The sequence below is a fragment of the Pseudorasbora parva genome, chromosome 4 (genome assembly GCF_024679245.1).
Source record: "Pseudorasbora parva isolate DD20220531a chromosome 4, ASM2467924v1, whole genome shotgun sequence".
Taxonomy (NCBI): Eukaryota; Metazoa; Chordata; class Actinopteri; order Cypriniformes; family Gobionidae; genus Pseudorasbora; species Pseudorasbora parva.
Window position 1 is genome coordinate 57,739,138 of NC_090175.1, and position 17,463 is coordinate 57,756,600.

The 17,463-nt window shown below is 39.3% G+C and overlaps 1 protein-coding gene across 2 annotated transcripts in view; it reads right to left on the reverse strand.

Annotated features, from left to right (window-relative positions):
* The window catches only part of cenpq (centromere protein Q), a 36,241-nt gene that overhangs the window by 18,330 nt on the left and 448 nt on the right, over window positions 1–17,463 (reverse strand). The window contains exons 2-5 of one of the 2 annotated variants that reach the window (XM_067442885.1): window positions 6,762–6,851; window positions 5,283–5,337; window positions 3,420–3,525; window positions 3,270–3,338 (exon numbers count right to left, since the gene is read on the reverse strand). In XM_067442885.1, the coding sequence (XP_067298986.1) occupies window positions 3,270–3,338; window positions 3,420–3,525; window positions 5,283–5,337; window positions 6,762–6,842 (311 nt within the window). In that variant the 5' untranslated portion in view covers window positions 6,843–6,851. The remainder of the gene's footprint in view (window positions 1–3,269; window positions 3,339–3,419; window positions 3,526–5,282; window positions 5,338–6,761; window positions 6,852–17,463) is intronic. The other variant, XM_067442886.1, reaches the window with a different exon arrangement.

The window sequence follows — 17,463 nt, forward strand, 5'->3', positions numbered from 1 at the left end:
ATGATAGTAATTCAGTTCACACTGAATATTGAGTTAACAATAGAGGAACGATATCAGAGACAGCGCGACACACATCATAATCTGAAAGCCACGCCCATAGATATGTATACGTAGATGCCTCATTCGAACGCTCCAGGGACGTTGACGAGCCGCCTTTTTAGAACGGTCAACACACGTTAACACTTCAGATGCTGTCAATCATCACTCGCTTAAAAAAAAACTAAGAACAAAAGAACACCGCTGTGAAACTCTATAAAGCCCTGCGCGATTTAACTTCCCGAAGAAACCTCTCAGGTCAGACGTTTGTGTTAGTTTAGCAATTATTATGTTCGGATCTACACAAAAACACGTAACATTTGTTAGTAACAGGCTTCATGGTTCTTGAATTTCAATTCCCAGTATTCAAGAACTGGAAAATGTATGTGAAAACAAACATTGACCCTTTGAAAGTGTTTAAGGGTGCGTTCACACTTGTAGTTCGGTTAGTTTGGTTCGTTTGGTCTGGACCAAAAAACAAAAACAAACATATAGTCCTGGTCCGCTTAGCGTTCACACTGGCATTTCTAACAGTGAACCTAAAGTTAGCGAACCAAAGGCTCAGGGAGACGCTCACAACCTGATTGGTCGGCTTATATGACGTAGGAGCTGCTTACCGAACATTCAGAACAACGCTGTGTGCCGGATTAAACGCCATCATTTTATGCGTCTACATATGGCATTATTCTACCCGCTGAGAACTCATGAAGAGCTCATGAAATGTTCAAAACATTCAACACAGCTCCAGGATTTCCTCCGCTGTGCAGAAAAGAGACGGCCGTTCTGTCGTCTGTACCGACTAATGGCCAACAGGTCCTCTGATGAGAAGAGCCAGGTTTGCTTTTTGTGTTTTTTTCTAGCATTTTCGAAACATGCTCGTCAGACCAAATATTGATGAGGCTCTTCCTCTACGTTTGCCCTCTAACGTTAACGTTACTCATTTTGGATACACCGATCTTTCCGCGTCGTCAAATCAGCTGACTATGCGTCGCATCTTGTGACATCACGTCCTGTTTTTGGTTCGTTTACATGTCTTTGGTCCGTGTTACGTTCATATATAAATCACACCGCACCAGAGTTCGTTTGGAAGCGGACCGAGACCCATCTTTTTAGCGGTCTCGGTCCGCTGGTTTGGTTCGGATGGCAGCGTGCACATATGTTCAAATGAACCGCACTAAACGAGCAATCACACCAGGGTTCGTTTTAATCCAACCAAACATGACAAGTGTGAACACACCCTGAATCAAACTAAATGTAAGAGTATTTAAAGAAGAGAAACAGATATATTTCTGCTGTTCTATATGAGCATGCCCTTCTGTCAGCGAGTCTGTTATCTATTTTTGCCGTGATGCTCGCGCTGAATTAAAGCCACGGTGCATAGTTCTTGATCAACCTGATTAACATGAAAGATAACCGTGTGTTTCACAACATCCAGCGCTGAAATAAATAATAAAATACAAGAAAACACAAACTTCCAAGGCCTGTTAAAAATTATTAAACTAGGCGTATCTTAACTTTAGTCAACAACTTATATACAGCATATTATATGCATGTGTGTTTGGGAATGGGGGATTTGCAGCAGATACATGCTGTCCGTGATAAATCAAAGCACATCTCAGAGGAGAACACCGGCACGATGTGACAGAACGGACGATATTATAGTCTGTATTTGTAATACACGTTTCAGGTTCGAGTGATCAGCGAGACAAACGCTGCCATAATGGACAACGGACGGGCGTCGGGCGCGCGCGGCTCCCGCTCCACATGCACTGCTTCTGTCCTGTCAACCATAGCTTGCGCGTGCAGTGCGACATTTGAATGGTCACAAAGCGCGTTCGCGACCGGCTTTGACCTTTCTAAAATGGCGGACGGCTAACGTATAGTGGCCCACAAAAACAGTCACTAATGAGGTATCTACATATACATATCTATGGAAAACAAACCAACTGTCTATTGCGGGAAGAGTCTCCGTATCATTTCTGACTTATAACAAAAATGTCTAAAAGCTGATATGTGACGAGGTGTGCAGAAAACAAGCTAAAGAACCCAGAACCAAAAACCCAGAAGTGATTATAAGCAGCCGACCCCAAAAACAAACGTTTAAGGACACTAAAGTGCATACATGCAATAGAGACAGAGCACGACATGCTATATCACACTGAGAGCTACGCCCACTGGAGGAGAACGTCAGAGACAGGAAGTATAATATATAAACGATCCAAATGACATTTGGATATTTGACTAAATGTTTACTGCACGTGTAGACACACTGAGTGTCAGGATCCCCAAACTGACCCATTCTTCTGCTGAAGCTTCACGTCTTATTGCCTGTGTCCACTTTTGTCTCCTTAAACGCTCGTTTTTTTGGGTTGACAGCTTATAAAAACCTAGTTCTGTGTTGTTTAGCTTGTTTGCGACACACCTTATTACATATCAGCTTTTAGACATTGTTCTGTTTTGACATAAGTCCGAAATGACAAGGAGGAGCTTCACGCAATACAAAGTCAATGGAGAGCGTTGAATTGTAAACCACCCCCCCCCCCCCCCCACCAGGTGTGGGCGCGGCCTAGATGCTCTGTCTCAATTGGAATCACTCTCAGAACAGCCAATCAAAATCTATCCTTCTTTCAGAGCTCGAGCGTTAAAACAGCAGCATTACTTCCACCGAGTAGAGTCAAAATACCGGCGCGATCATAGACATAATTACATAGATGCCTCATTAGTCTGAGAGTAAATATATCTATGATCACCTTATTTTCATTATTTTGACCTTCTTCAGCGGAAGTAATGTCGTTGGGAACACTAGATGAGATTCGTCTGATATGAGGTATAATTAACACAAATACTGTTGTGTTTCTGTCAGAAAGCGATCGTTTCGTGTCTTAAGACATCAGTGTGTCTCCACGGGCCGCAGGGTTTAATATGGACTCGTATGTGTGTGTGTTTTTTACTCTCATAGAAATACACCCCATTGACACGCATTATACGAGCAACGGCTGAGTTAAAAATCTTCATTTGTGTTCTCCTGAAGAAACAAACACACCTATGAAGCCCTGGGGGTCAGCGGATAAACATCACAGGCTCATTTAGGGGTCAACTATCCCTTTAATTAGCTGTAATTAGTAATAGTTGATGGTGAGAATTGGGCCATGCTTTGAGAACATCATTAAACATTGAATGAATGTTACTGCACGAACGCTCCCTGAGAGCCGATGTGTCAGAGTGTCTCTTACCGATCTTTAAGGCGGTTGAGATGCATCTGCGATTCTTCTTTTTCTTTGTTTTTCATTGCCAGAACAGATCTGAGAACAAACATTAAAATCAGACCGTGAGGATGAAGCAATACGCCACATATAATCATTACATAACACGGCGTTACTCACAGAATGGACAAACCGAGCATGTTCTCCAGGGCTAGTAAGGAAGACTTGGTCAGCGGCTTCCAACTTCCCTGATTTCTAGTCTTTACAACCATCGCTGAGGTTTTAACTATAAATCAGAAACACAGTCAGAGCATGCATGACTGCAAATAACAGGCCATGATTAGTCATTGCTCAAAAATCAGCCAGATCTGTCAATGTTTACTTCTTCGTTTAGACAATCTGAATCACTTTAACCCTTTAACTATCACACCCCTTTAGAAAATAGGCATTAAAATGCACAATCCAAACCTAAATGGCTGCAATTCAAGAATGCATTGGAATATAAACCTCAGTTTGGGCTTGTTTTAAAGATAACACTCTGCAGATTATTGCAATTTCAAAATATGAAAGTATAAAAAAAGTTAAGGAAGTTTAAATTAACTTTAAATGAAAAATACAGTACTAAATATGTTTTTATTTTATATAGAATATATATTTTACAAAAAAACATTTACTATAAAATTACTTTATAAGTTGTATTCCAAATTTGAAGTTGATATCACAAAAATGTGAAGTTCCCATGAGATTTTGTTTTCGGCACAGTACCAAAAATAGCCACCGGGTGTCATCCACATCTCACTGATTGATGCATTTTCCTGTATATTTCTGTCCAAAAATCATTTCCATCACAAAAGTCACCAAATCTGGAACTTTGAGACTCGGACCCTTTATGGTGATATGCGTTTTGTAAAGATTAGAAAAGATTTTGATTATAAAGTAGTAAAAATATATTTGGTAAAATAAAACATGACTCCGCCTACTAGGGGGAGGAGCCTGCTAGAAGAAATTTGAGCACCGTTTACATGGTAACGCAACGTCCGATTTTTAAAACGTTTTTTTACCTGATGAATTTTGAGTTCGTACGCTTTCGAATGACATCTAATTTATGATGATTACTAAAATATAGGATATGAAAATCTGCTGACCCCCAGTGCATCCGACATGTAGGTGTGTTTGTTTCTTCAGGAGAACACAAATGAAGAATTTTAACTCAACCGTTGCTGTCTACCAGTCACAATGCATGTGAATGGGGAACAATTCTATCAGCAAAAAAAATAACGTGACGACACACTGATGTCTGAAGACACGAACCGATCGGTTTCTGTGAAAAACACAACAGTATTTATGTTATTTTTACCTCATATCAGACGAATCTCATCTAGTGTTCCCATCCGCTATTACTGCCGTCGGGTGAGGTCAAACCGGCGCTATTATCTATTAGATATATATTATGTAGATGCCTCATTTAGCCGATCAGCACAGGCACTAATGATGAATCTATATATATATATCTATGATCACACAAGTTTGACCTCACCAGACGGCAGTAACAGCGGATGGGAACACTAGATGAGATTCGTCTGATATGAGGTAAAAATAACATAAATACTGTTGAGTTTCTTACAGAAACCGATTGGTACGTGTCGTCACGAGCAGCAAGGTTTGTGTACATGTTGTCTAATCATGTTTTTTTTTACTCTTATAGAATTGTTACCCATTCACATGATTATATGACCTACACAGCAATGGCTGAGTTAAAAATCTTCATTTGTGTTCTCCTGAAGAAACAAACACACCTATGATGCCCTGGTCCGGCAGTTTTTGGAGATTGACGGTTTCACTGCAAGAGAAAGATCAGCTTCTCCTTTTTGTGGTTCACTGAAAACAAAGAAAGTCATTTGTGTTCTTACGAGTGAGAAACTGATGACAAAATTTACTTTTTCAGTGAAAGAGGAAACAGCAGCCCATTGACTCTTTTGGGCGAACTCTCTTTACACACATGAAGCTCAGCTTACGCAACGAGTCTGGAGCGTCTCAACTCACCGCGGGTTCTCTTTGGCGGCTCCGCATGAGGGCCTTCAGCACCGGAGCCGAGATCCTGGAGGAACACACGGCCTATTAATACAGCAGATTACACCCTTACTGCATCACAGGCAGCTTAGAGAAACTAACCCAGCCAGCAGGAGAACAGAACTGACTATTCCTTCACACACACACATCACACTCACTCACTCACACTCATACAAAATCACACACACACACTCACTCACTCACTCACACTCATATACTCACACGAAATCACACACACACACAAAAATCACACTCACTCAATCACACTCATACACTCACTAATATGCACACACACACACACACACACACACACACTCTCTCTTACATTCACTCTTTCTCTCTCTCACACATACGCATACACTCACTCACAAAACCACACACACTCACTCATTTACACACACAGACACACACACTCTCTCACATTCACTCTCACTCTCTTACACAGACAAAATAACACACACTCACTCATTTACACACACACTGACATTCACTCTCTCTCTCACACACACACACACACACACACACACACACACACACACACACACACACACACACACTGTGGGTTTCCATGTTTTATGGGGACTCTCCAGACACAATGATTTTTATATTGTACAAACTTCAGTTTAATAAACTGTTTTAATTTAATATTGGAGTGTTTATTATAAGTGGCTTATCGGTGCACAATATTATAATTTGTTATTTGTGTCTTGTAATCTTTAATCAGTATAACTTCCTGTTTCCCTCAGACGTGTCCCAACAGGGGAAGGCAATCGCAACTTCCGCTTCACGCCGCTCTATTTCCACTGAATTACTTCCTTCTCATGAACACGATATTGTGAAAGGAAAACATTTCGATCATCAAATATTATTGATCAGAAAAACATTTGCTTTGACGCCAATCGTGTGCTTCAGAAGCCGTAACTACGGTAACCAAACCAAATAACACTATTATTGCCTGATTAAGTACTCGGATGTTTGGCCACACACTGCAAATAATGCTCTTCTTACTCAGTATTTTTGTCTTGTTTCTAGTCCAAACATCTAAAAATTCTTAAAGCAAGAAGTATTTACTAGACAAGCAAAAGTAATTGTCTTGTTTTGGGGAAAATAACTCAAAATGAAGAGAGTTTTTGTTTAAAATAAGATAAATAATCTGCCAATGGGGTGAGAAAAATAATCTTGTTTTCTGTTTGAATTAAGATTATTTTTCTCACCCCATTGGCAGATTATTTATCTTATTTTAAACAAAAACTCTCTTCATTTTGAGTTATTTTTCCCCAAAACAAGACAATTACTTTTACTTGTCTAGTAAATACTTCTTAATGTAAGAATTTTTAGATGTTTGGACTAGAAACACAGACCGACTCTATTAATGCATGTTATTTATTGTGTGCAGCGTCTTATAAATGTTGAATAAAGTTAAATATAATAACTCCAGCATCTGCGACTGACCTGAGGCTTGTGCTTCTTCCTCTCTGCGGCTCTTTTGGGGCCCCGTGTGGAGGCTCTTCCGGATCCTCGGGCTGGCTTCATCACAGAAAGCTGTCAAGAAGAGCATCAAACATCAGTGTATTGAGAAGACAAGACCCTGTTGTGGCAAAATGCAAATCTTGGTATGACCATATGTTTACCTTCCCATGATGTGAGATATGCAGGACATGACATACGTGTACTATGAGCTATACATGGGCTACGTGGCATCCTGACTTAAACAACGGCCTGTATGGAAATGTACTGAGGGGAGGATGCTGCCAACAGTATAAGAGATTGTGACTTCTGTTATGACTTCAGTGTACGCTTGGTGTGGCCTTGTGGCTGCATCAACCGTGCCTCTTTCTTGCAAGAAACTTTTTTATTAAATAAACCTTTATAATTATAATTGGCTAATGTTTGTCTCTTATTCAGTGAAGCGATGGAGTTAATTATTTTGCCATTACAATTTGGTGTCAGATAGTGGGATTCCTTGGATGTGCCGTCTGGACCCCGTGAGCGGACGGTGACTGATCATCCTGGACGTTAGAGTCACAGCCTTACCCCGACAGGATTGAGGGAGAAGGGCCGACCGCTCAGGGGGGTCCGGAGGGTCCGACCACTGGAATCAGAGAAAACGAACCCGAGATGGCAACGGGACGCTTCTGGTAAGAGACAAACTTAAAATTCAGGGGAATTTTAATGTGTTTAAATGGGACTTTAATTTGAGAACTTGGTTTAATTTGAGAATTTGGGTTTAAAAGATTTGAGGAAACCTTAACGGTAAAAGAGAAAACCATAGTGAGAGCCTGACTCTGTGATCATCGTGACTAAGATATTCTGGGAAAACTGAGATCATGGAACGTGATCAAGAAGTTTTGGGAGAATTGAGGTTACGTGGGTGATTGAAATGTTCTGGGAGAATTGAGACCACGCAAGTGGTTAAGAAATTCGGGAGAAATTTAAATCATGCCAGTGGTAAAGATATTTCCATGAGGATTGAGACTACGTTAGTTGGGGAGGATTGATATTTGAAGATTAAACTTGGAACGAGTTTTTGAGAATTCATATCCGAGGAAGATACTAAGGGGTTAAGACATCCGGAAGAAATTGAGATCACATAGAGGGCGCTTGGAAAAGCGTCCGACCCGTCTGTCCTGGGTGAAGGATCAGATCTGTGAGAGACGTTCTACAGATTAATAGCGTGCACGTGAAAGATCACAGAGACAGACTATCAATATGGGGAAATCTCAAAGCAAGCTAGCAGAATATACACCGGTATTTTGACAAATGAGAAATAATATGGGAAAAATGCATGCAAGGTATAAGGAAGTAAAATAATTTGATTATGATTCCCAGAAGAGGGAATGTTGTGTTTCACCAGACTGAGAGTCTGTTGGAGAGGGGAGATAAATCAAAAAGCTGTTGTGGGAAATGTGTGTGAGAAACGTGAAATATGCTATGTGAAGCAGATAACAGGGAAAGTGAAAGCGTTGTCTCGTCACACAGAAGCCACAGCTGTTTAAAGATCGCTGGTGAGTATGAACTTTGATTAAGCTATGGATAACAATTTGTGTTAACTAAATTAGAGCTAACAATTTGAATGACATGATCAGTAAATCAGTAATGTGATCAGTCCGGTAAAAGATTGAGACTATAGAGAGCAAATGCTGTAAGCAGCTCTGCTCTGAAGCCCACAGTTTAAAGAAATAAGCAACGTATGAAGGAAATGGGCAGCAATGTTTTAATTCTGTTTAAAGAAAAGTAAACAGCAACCTAACAGGCTATAAAAAAAATTGAGAACAAGAGGAATTCAAATTTTAGATGTTAAAGCTTATTCGTGGATTTTAAAATGGCTGGGGTGTCATTTAACCCCGGAGGGAAAATACCAGTAACTGAAGAATTGTATATTTGGAAAACCAAATGTGATATTTGTTTTTGGGGAAAAGGCAGATGTAAGATACAATTAATGGCAAGGCATTGTATGTTTTATTGGACCAGAGCTCCCTTCTCTGACTGTCCGAGCAATCGCCGCTTTAGGCACCGCCTTAAAGACCAGAAACCAGACCGAAAAATGCAAGTTTCCTGAAGTACAGAGAGGGTTTTATTGTGGTCAGCAGGACCATTTTACACGTAACTGTGTACATGCACCCATAAGGTGTTGAAAATGTGGCAAATGAAGTGCACCAGACTAAAATCTGTAATGAAACTTAGTAAAGCGAAAGAAACAGAGATGAGATTTACACTCTGTCTAAGAAAATAATGAAATAACAATAAGGTTAATAAATGTAATTATTTTTGGGAAGGAAGGAGCTGTGATCAATTTAATTTTAATCATGAGGTAAAATTAAAGATGATAAAACATATTGTAAGAATCTAATTTTGTAGAGAGTTTAAATGACAAACAAAAAAAAAGATAATAAATATGTTCTTGCTCTTCTCACTTTTGCAAAACTCTGATAATGCTTGTTGGAATACTGGTTGTTGTTGAAATAACTATAGTAATAAGTTGGAAACCAGAGAAGCTGAAGTTTTGGTTTCAAAAGATAAGCTTGAGCTGAGCTAATAAAACAATTTGCTTATCTGAATCTGCCCCCACCATTTCATTTCTGACTGGTGCTGTGGCCTAACTTGAGGAACAGAGACTCAATCTGGAGTGGAAATTGATAGATTCATGTAAAAATAAAAATTATGATTATTTGAAAATTAGATTTTAGTCTAAGGATAAAATTAAAAGGAAAAGGATGTTTTAATTTGAAAACAATTTTTAATTCCTAGCCAGATCTTACATGAGCTAGTGTGAAAAGTGAAATGTTTATGAGAATGCAGTGTGCCAGCCCTGAAGGCCTCAGAGTCTCTCTCTCTCTCTGATTCCAAATCAGCTCAAAGCTGATATTTGGCCCAGTGTCACAAGATAAAGGCACAGGGCAGGAGTTAAAAAAAATAAACAAAATAATAATAATTCATAGAGACAATGATTTGGTAAAAATAAACGATTGCCATTGAGAGGGCAATGATGAATATTCATGATGAAACAATGTGATGTTTTTCAAATATAGACTTTAAAATGAACTGAAATTTGAGACTAATGTGTTATATGATCAGTAACTTCCATGTCTACTCTTAGCCACCACCATGTACAGAACTGATGGCCTTGGTCACAGAACTTTAAATTGTTATGGCTAGATGCACTGAGAGTGATTCTAAGCACTGCTATGTTGCAGGTTTGAAGAGGTACAATGGATTTTAGTGATTAAGTAGTGTTATGATTAACCTGTCTCCATGTTTTACCTATATTCAGCAGACTAAATGGCTCTGGTGACTCTTGAATGCACTTTCCCCAAGGCTCCAGAAAAACATCTGATCCATTTTAGGGTCAAAGATCTCAAGCGATGACCAATGTGAATGAGGGTGATTCGCCTAAGACGGGTAAGATCCTCTTTTGGCCAGTGGGGGACAACCTAAGACATGGGGGTCACCGCCATTGGGCACTTCCAAGAAGGGAGGTGTTTTATGTGAGGTGTGTATGAGAGTAGAACCGATGTCTGTGAGGCCAGCAGCATCAGTAAGGGGGGACGCTGTGGTTGTAGGGGCCGAGAGTCCAGACAAGACACAGCAGAGCCTGCCCTAATAATGGTTCCTCTATACCGCTCACTCAAATACCGCACTGTTTGTGAATGCCAGGGATAACCCTGAGTGTTATGATGGTAAGGGGCATTCAAGAGCCAGCTGAGACCATGAGGTGATTGTCATTAACTTTTGTGGAGACCAGAACAAAAATGTATTAATTGGTATCAGTAAAACTGTGTGATATTGAACTAATATGTCTCTATCATAGTTTTAAATCCTGCAGGTCATTAGATATGCAGAGGATAATTTGGAGACATGGTGATGGCTTTGAGATGAGGACGGCTTTTGAAGTTTAGAGAGAAGGTCTGGAAAACAAAAGGTATTTAAACTAAATATAACTTGAAAGAATATTTCATAGAATTTAATATTATAGTTTGTTCTGAGTAAAAGTCTCAGAGGCTGTTGAAAAGATTATCTGTGTAAGAGACAGAGAGTGAGAGAGAGAGAGGCTGGTTGTGGAGGCAGAGATGGCACAGTGACTGTTAAACCCTGAGACAAAACAAAAACAATGGCATCAGCTGACTTGTTACAACAACTCGGCTGGCCTTTCTAAAGACAACTTAATAGTGAATTTGAAACTGGTTAAGAGACCAAGTAAAAGCAAATTTTGAGAGTGAGCAGTTCATATTTATGTGTCCTGATTAAGTGTAGTGTTTTAGCACTACAGATTATTAAGTTAAACGAAAAAACTTGAAAAGAAGCTAATTATTCTGAGTGAATCGGATAAAAAGATGATCCAGATGAACATTGGGACGAGCTTTAAGTGGATTGATATCCAGCTCTGTCTGTTAAGGGTAGTTATGACTACTTTTGTCATTTATGATGTTGAATTATATCCTGGATTAGTAAAGGTTATAGACTTGAAGCAGAGACAAAGTGACCGATTGGCTGAAGTCACTATTGAAATTATCCAGAGACGCCATCACAATTCTGAAATTATGGAGGGCGAACGAGAGAATAGAACCGCTAAAAAAGTTTTATTTGTATGCTTCCTCAGAAGGGAAGAAAGACATTTGATTAATATAGAGAATTACAATTAATGTAAAAGAAAATAGGGCTGTTAGGCTTTCTGTGTGACTGGGATTTTAATATGAGGACAATAATATTTTGGTTTGTGCAGAGCAGAAGAGATAAGTGATACCTAAACAAGAATGATCACAAGGTGCAGTCACAGACTAAGTATTTGATAGAGGAATAATGGGAAAAGAGAAAGAGCCCCAAAGATTAATAATGACAAATTTGAATACTTTATAAAGACCATAGAAATTTGCAAGTTCTTGGTAAAATTATAAAAAAATGTGGTTTAATTGCTAAGTTGGTCTAGTGAGGATTTAATGATAAGTATCACTGTCAGATGACAGGAATCAAGAGGTTTAAGATTTTGGTAATTTGGAGCATACACCTAAAGAGTTTTAATGGATGAGCCGTTGAAAGATAAAGGGTACAGGAAATCTTAATAGATTTTGAACGTTTTGCTAATAACATGGGGTTGAAGAGTGATTTGAAAAATAATAGTGTAAAAAGCTGATTGAATGTAATGAATAAATAATTACATAGTTTTGATGAAAAGTTTTTCAACATTAAAAAATTTAGATCATAAATGATTGAGGATGTATATGAAGTGCAAATTAAATTTGGAAATGATAGCAGACCCTTCTTGTGTGCTGGTAAGAGAGGGTGAACAAATTTTTCTGAAAACAGAACCAAAATGGGTTTACAAATGGCACATAACTGAACCTGAGTGGGCTAAACTATTTGTGAATTGGGGCAAAATAAAATGCAGTCTGATGAGACAGATTTTATGATGCCTGACGATTTACATTGCACATCACATATCGTAATAAAGAGGGATCAATTTTATGAAAACAAATGGTTTGAGGTAGGAAAAGACCTTTTTAAAGTTGATCAAATGTATTGGAATGAGAAAGTGTGTGCGGTTTCAGTGAGCTTGTCAGAAATGCAGCTTCCTCTCTATTTGATAGCAGGGGAATGTGTGACTGGAGGAAGGTCAATGACACTTTGAGATACAGTGAGAAATTGGGGTTTTTTAATTCTGACTGTGAGCATGAAATTGAAGTAAAGCGAATTGTAACCACAATGGACAAACACACACGTGAAAAAGACAAATATGATGTTGAAAATTGAGGCAATTTTGGGTATTGAACCAGTGTTTGAATCACTGTTGAAAGAAGGCATTATTGTGCCATGTGACACCTGACCGGTGCGAACTCCTATCTTTCTTGGGGAAAAGATTAGGATAACAGGTCAGCCAACTGAATGGCGGTTTGTACAAGACTTGCAGGCAGTTAATTCGGCGGTGGCAGCAGCTGAGCAGGCCGTGATGGCCTCTAGAGAATTTGTGGGGTACTCTGGCATAACACTAATGGTTCCACATTCAGTGACTTTGATACTGCAAGAACAGAAGACATACCATTTGCCAGCAACACGATGGTTGAGGTATCCCACGATTATGCTTGACATGCCAAACATCACCGTGAAACGTTGCACAGTGCTGAACCCCGCCACACTCCTGCCAACGGAGGAGGATGGCGAGGAGCACCACTGATGCATAACAGCGCTTGAACAGGTGTGTACCCCGAGTCCTGACCTTTTGGACACACCTCTCGAAACTTGTGACAATGTCCTCTTTGTGGATGGCTCTGCTTACAGAGATGCACAAACAGGTTTAAGCAAAGTGGGTTACGAGGTAACAACCGACTTTGACCCTTTGCGTTCGGGCAGCTTGCCACACAATTATTCGGCTCAAGCGGCAGAGCTTGTCGCTCTGATTGAAGCGTGCAAATTAATGGAAGAGAAATGTGTAACGATTTACACAGATTCGCGTTATACGTTTGGGGTAGCGCATGATTTTGGGGCTTTGTGGAAACTGGAAATTTCTGAAATCTGATGGACGTCCAATTCTGAATGCTTCTCTTGTCTCTTCTCTTCTAGATGCTATCCTATTGCCAAAACAACTTGCTATCTGTAAATGCGCAGCGCACACTAACAACAAAGATTTTATCTCAGCAGGCAATGCGAGAGCAGACGCCGCCGCGGCAACGAAGCCAAAAGAACCAGAGTGTCTTTTGGTATCTGAATTAAACACAAATGCTTTGTCTTCTTTACAGAGTATGCAGACCTTCGCCACGACAGCGGAAAAACAACTGTGGGGACGGTGCGGCTGCACTGTCCAGAATGATGTGTGGATGAGTGAGGATGGCAAGCCTTGTTTACCTCGACATTTCTTTCATCATTATGCTAAGTGGCTACATGGGAAAGACCATGCAGCAAAAGGGGGGATGGTACTGCAAATGAAAGTTATGTGTTTCACAAAGGGGTTTACAATATACGCTGCGAATTTTTGCAACAAATGCGTGATTTGTAATACACACAATGTGGCAAGGGGAGTAAAAATGCCTTTGGCATCACACCCACCGGCAGAAGAACATTTGAGTACCTCATGATGGATTTCATTGAGTTGAGTCCATGTGATGGTAAGAAATACTGCCTGGTGATGGTTGACATGTGGTCAAAATGGGTAGAGGTATTCCCTACCTTTAAACAAGACGCAGCAGCAGTGGCAAAGGCCTTGCTGACTGAAATCATTCCCAGGTGGGAAATAAAATAAAAAAAAGATCAGTTCAGATAACGGAACACATTTCGTGAATGAGGAAATCAAACAAGTGGGTCAGTTTTTAGGAATAGACACGAGAACACACTGCAGTTACTATTCGGCCTAAGGAGGAGCCGTAGAGAGAGAAAGCGCAAAAATAAAGAACAAATTGGCAAATGCTGTGAGGACACTGGACTCACATGGGTAAAGGCCCTACCAATTGTGTTAATGTACATGATAATGAGAAAAAGACCCAAAGCAAATTTAAGTCAGTTTGAAATAGTCTTTGGAGAACCACTTTTTATGGGCATGAAAGGGGGTAAACAACAGCTTCCATCCACAGATCTGTGTGAGAGTGTGTTTGTTGAACTATTGAAAGGAAATGTGTTGTGTCTGTGTCTGTGTCTGTGTTATCTAACATCTGTGTGCAGGTAAAGGCGACTCAGGGAAAGCCAGCAGAAATTCCTCTATACAATATCGAACTGGGTGATTTTGTGGTGATTCGACACTGAGGAGTAGCTGGAAGGTGAAAAGGTGGCTAGGACCTTTCGTGGTGCTGTTGACGACACACACCGCCATCAGGTCGCAGAGAGAGCGACGTGGGTACATGCAAGCCATTGCAGAAAGGTCCCAGCGGTGACCAAGGAGGAGGAGCCGAGAGGAGAGCAACAGGAAGCACATGTCGGTGCTGGCAGAGGTCAAACATAAACATCACCTGCCATGATCGATACAGGAGCAGGAACATCTGCCAAGAGTGGTATTGAGAGAGCCAACATTCCAGTTAGAGCCTATTGAAAGATATCAAACTACTGTTTCTGTGAAAAGTCGAAAACCAGAGACAATTTCAAGAGCTAGTGATAAGCGATCCGAGCATCCTTGATGTGTGCTCAAAAGTAGCCCACACACTTCAAACGGGAACAGCAGTGACTATAAACTAAAGGAACGGGTTGGCGTGGACTGTACTAGCAATAGCTAACAGCACTAAATATGTTTTAACAATGGTGAATGAGGAAGTGAATTAGGTTAGATGTGAACAGCAGAAAAAGTGGGAGTTTGAAAAATGTTGGGACTGTCATGTTGTTTTCACATTCCAGATTACAGCAGTAATATCACAAACGTCATTGATCACATGAGAATGGCAGTGAAGGAACCTGTGGAAGCTGATGACACGTGGTTTGGGTGGATAGCAAGCCTAGAGGGATGTTAGGATACACTGTATTGCCAATCATGGCTGTAATTGTTTGATATTGATAAGTTTACCATGTGTTTTTCAATATGTAGTAGGACTGGTAAGAAGACTGGTGACATCAATAGTATCACCTAAAATGGCTAAAGTGACGGTAAATGATGAATATGAAAATGGATGGACGAATTTTATGATATGACTGACGATTTAGATAGGCCTAATGACGAGAACCCTAAGGATTAGGGAATTACTTGGATTAATTGTTTCTTCTGACTTTAGACTATACTATGCTTGCTATGAAAATAGAGACTATATCTCGCAAAAACAGCCTTTTGCATATTTTCTAACTTCCTTCACAAGTTCGAGAGGGTGACCACTTATGAGAAAATCAGAGATGAAGGGTATAAGTGTGATGTGACTGGAATTTGCTTGAATTATTGATTGTATTTTATTTCAATTTTTATATTTTATTGTAATTTTTATTGTCGTTTTATTATCATGTTTAATCTTTAGTTTTGAATTAGGTTGATTTTAGTTAAATAACATTTAATCTTTAACTTTTAAGTTTAATACTAGTTTGATTTTAAATACAATTTAATCTTTAACTTTTTTAGTTTAATTCATTTAATCAGTATTAATTTAATAATATAAGAGCATTTGCTCAAGTCTGATTTTATTTCTACATTTATAAAATTTAGCATTAATCTTTAAGTTTAGATTTAGTTTGATTTTCAACATTTAACTTTTAAAGTGTTTACCATGATTTACATTTTTTTTTTCTTTGTTTATCAACATAAAAAGGGGGGAGTGTTGTGGCAAAATGCAAATCTTGGTATGACCATATGTTTACCTTCCCATGATGTGAGATATGCAGGACATGACATACGTGTACTATGAGCTATACATGGGCTACGTGGCATCCTGACTTAAACAACGGCCTGTATGGAAATGTACTGAGGGGAGGATGCTGCCAACAGTATAAGAGATTGTGACTTCTGTTATGACTTCAGTGTACGCTTGGTGTGGCCTTGTGGCTGCATCAACCGTGCCTCTTTCTTGCAAGAAACTTTTTTATTAAATAAACCTTTATAATTATAATTGGCTAATGTTTGTCTCTTATTCAGTGAAGCGATGGAGTTAATTATTTTGCCATTACAACCCCAACGGTAAAAAAATAATAATAGTAATAATAATAATAATAATAATAATATAAATAATGAAGCTTAAAGGGTTAGTTCACCCAAAAATGAAATGTCTGTCATTAACTCCTCCTTTAAGTATTTTTATATTTAGTCCGAGAGCGTATGCAAGTGTATGCACACTATACTGTCCATGTCCAGAAAGGGAATAAAAACATCATCACAGTAGTCCATATGAGACATCAGTGGGTTAATTAGAGTCTCTTGAAGCATCCAAAATACATTTGGGTCCAAAAATAACAAAAACTACGACTTTATTCAGCATTGGCTTCTCTTCCGCGTTTGTGTTCAATCCTCAAATAAAGATTCAAACGGTTATGAATCAGCGAATCGATTCATGATTCGGATCGCCAATGTCTCGTGATTTCAGTTTGACACGCGATCCGAATCATGAATCGATTCACTGATTCATAACCGTTTGAGTTTTTATTTGAGGATTGAACACAAACGTGGAAGAGAAGCCAATGCTGAATAAAGTCGTAGTTTTTGTTATTTTTGGACCCAAATGTATTTTGGATGCTTCAAGAGACTCTAATTAACCCACTGATGTCTCATATGGACTACTGTGATGATGTTTTTATTCCCTTTCTGGACATGGACAGTATAGTGTGCATACACTTGCATACGCTCTCGGACTAAATATAAAATATCTTAAACTGTGTGTGAAGATGAACGGAGGTCTGACGGGTGTGGAACGACATTAGGGAGAGGAGTTAATGACTGACATTTCATTATTGGCTGAATTAACCCTTTAAAGCCCTTTCACCCCGAGGGCGAAACGATTACAGTCCTCGGCTAATTCACTGACGAACACAAAAGGAGTTATAATACTAAAGACAACTTTAAAAGAGAAATGTCATGATAATGTTAGTACAACAGGTTTACACACAATATTCTCTGAATGTTATTATGTAATATTCCACGAAGGTCAACATTAACATTCATCAAGTACACATGACGTCACATAACTGTTCTCAGAACAGAAATAAAAATATATCATAAAGATAATTTCTCTAAACTTCGCGAGAACGCATATTTTCATAACGTTATAAGACC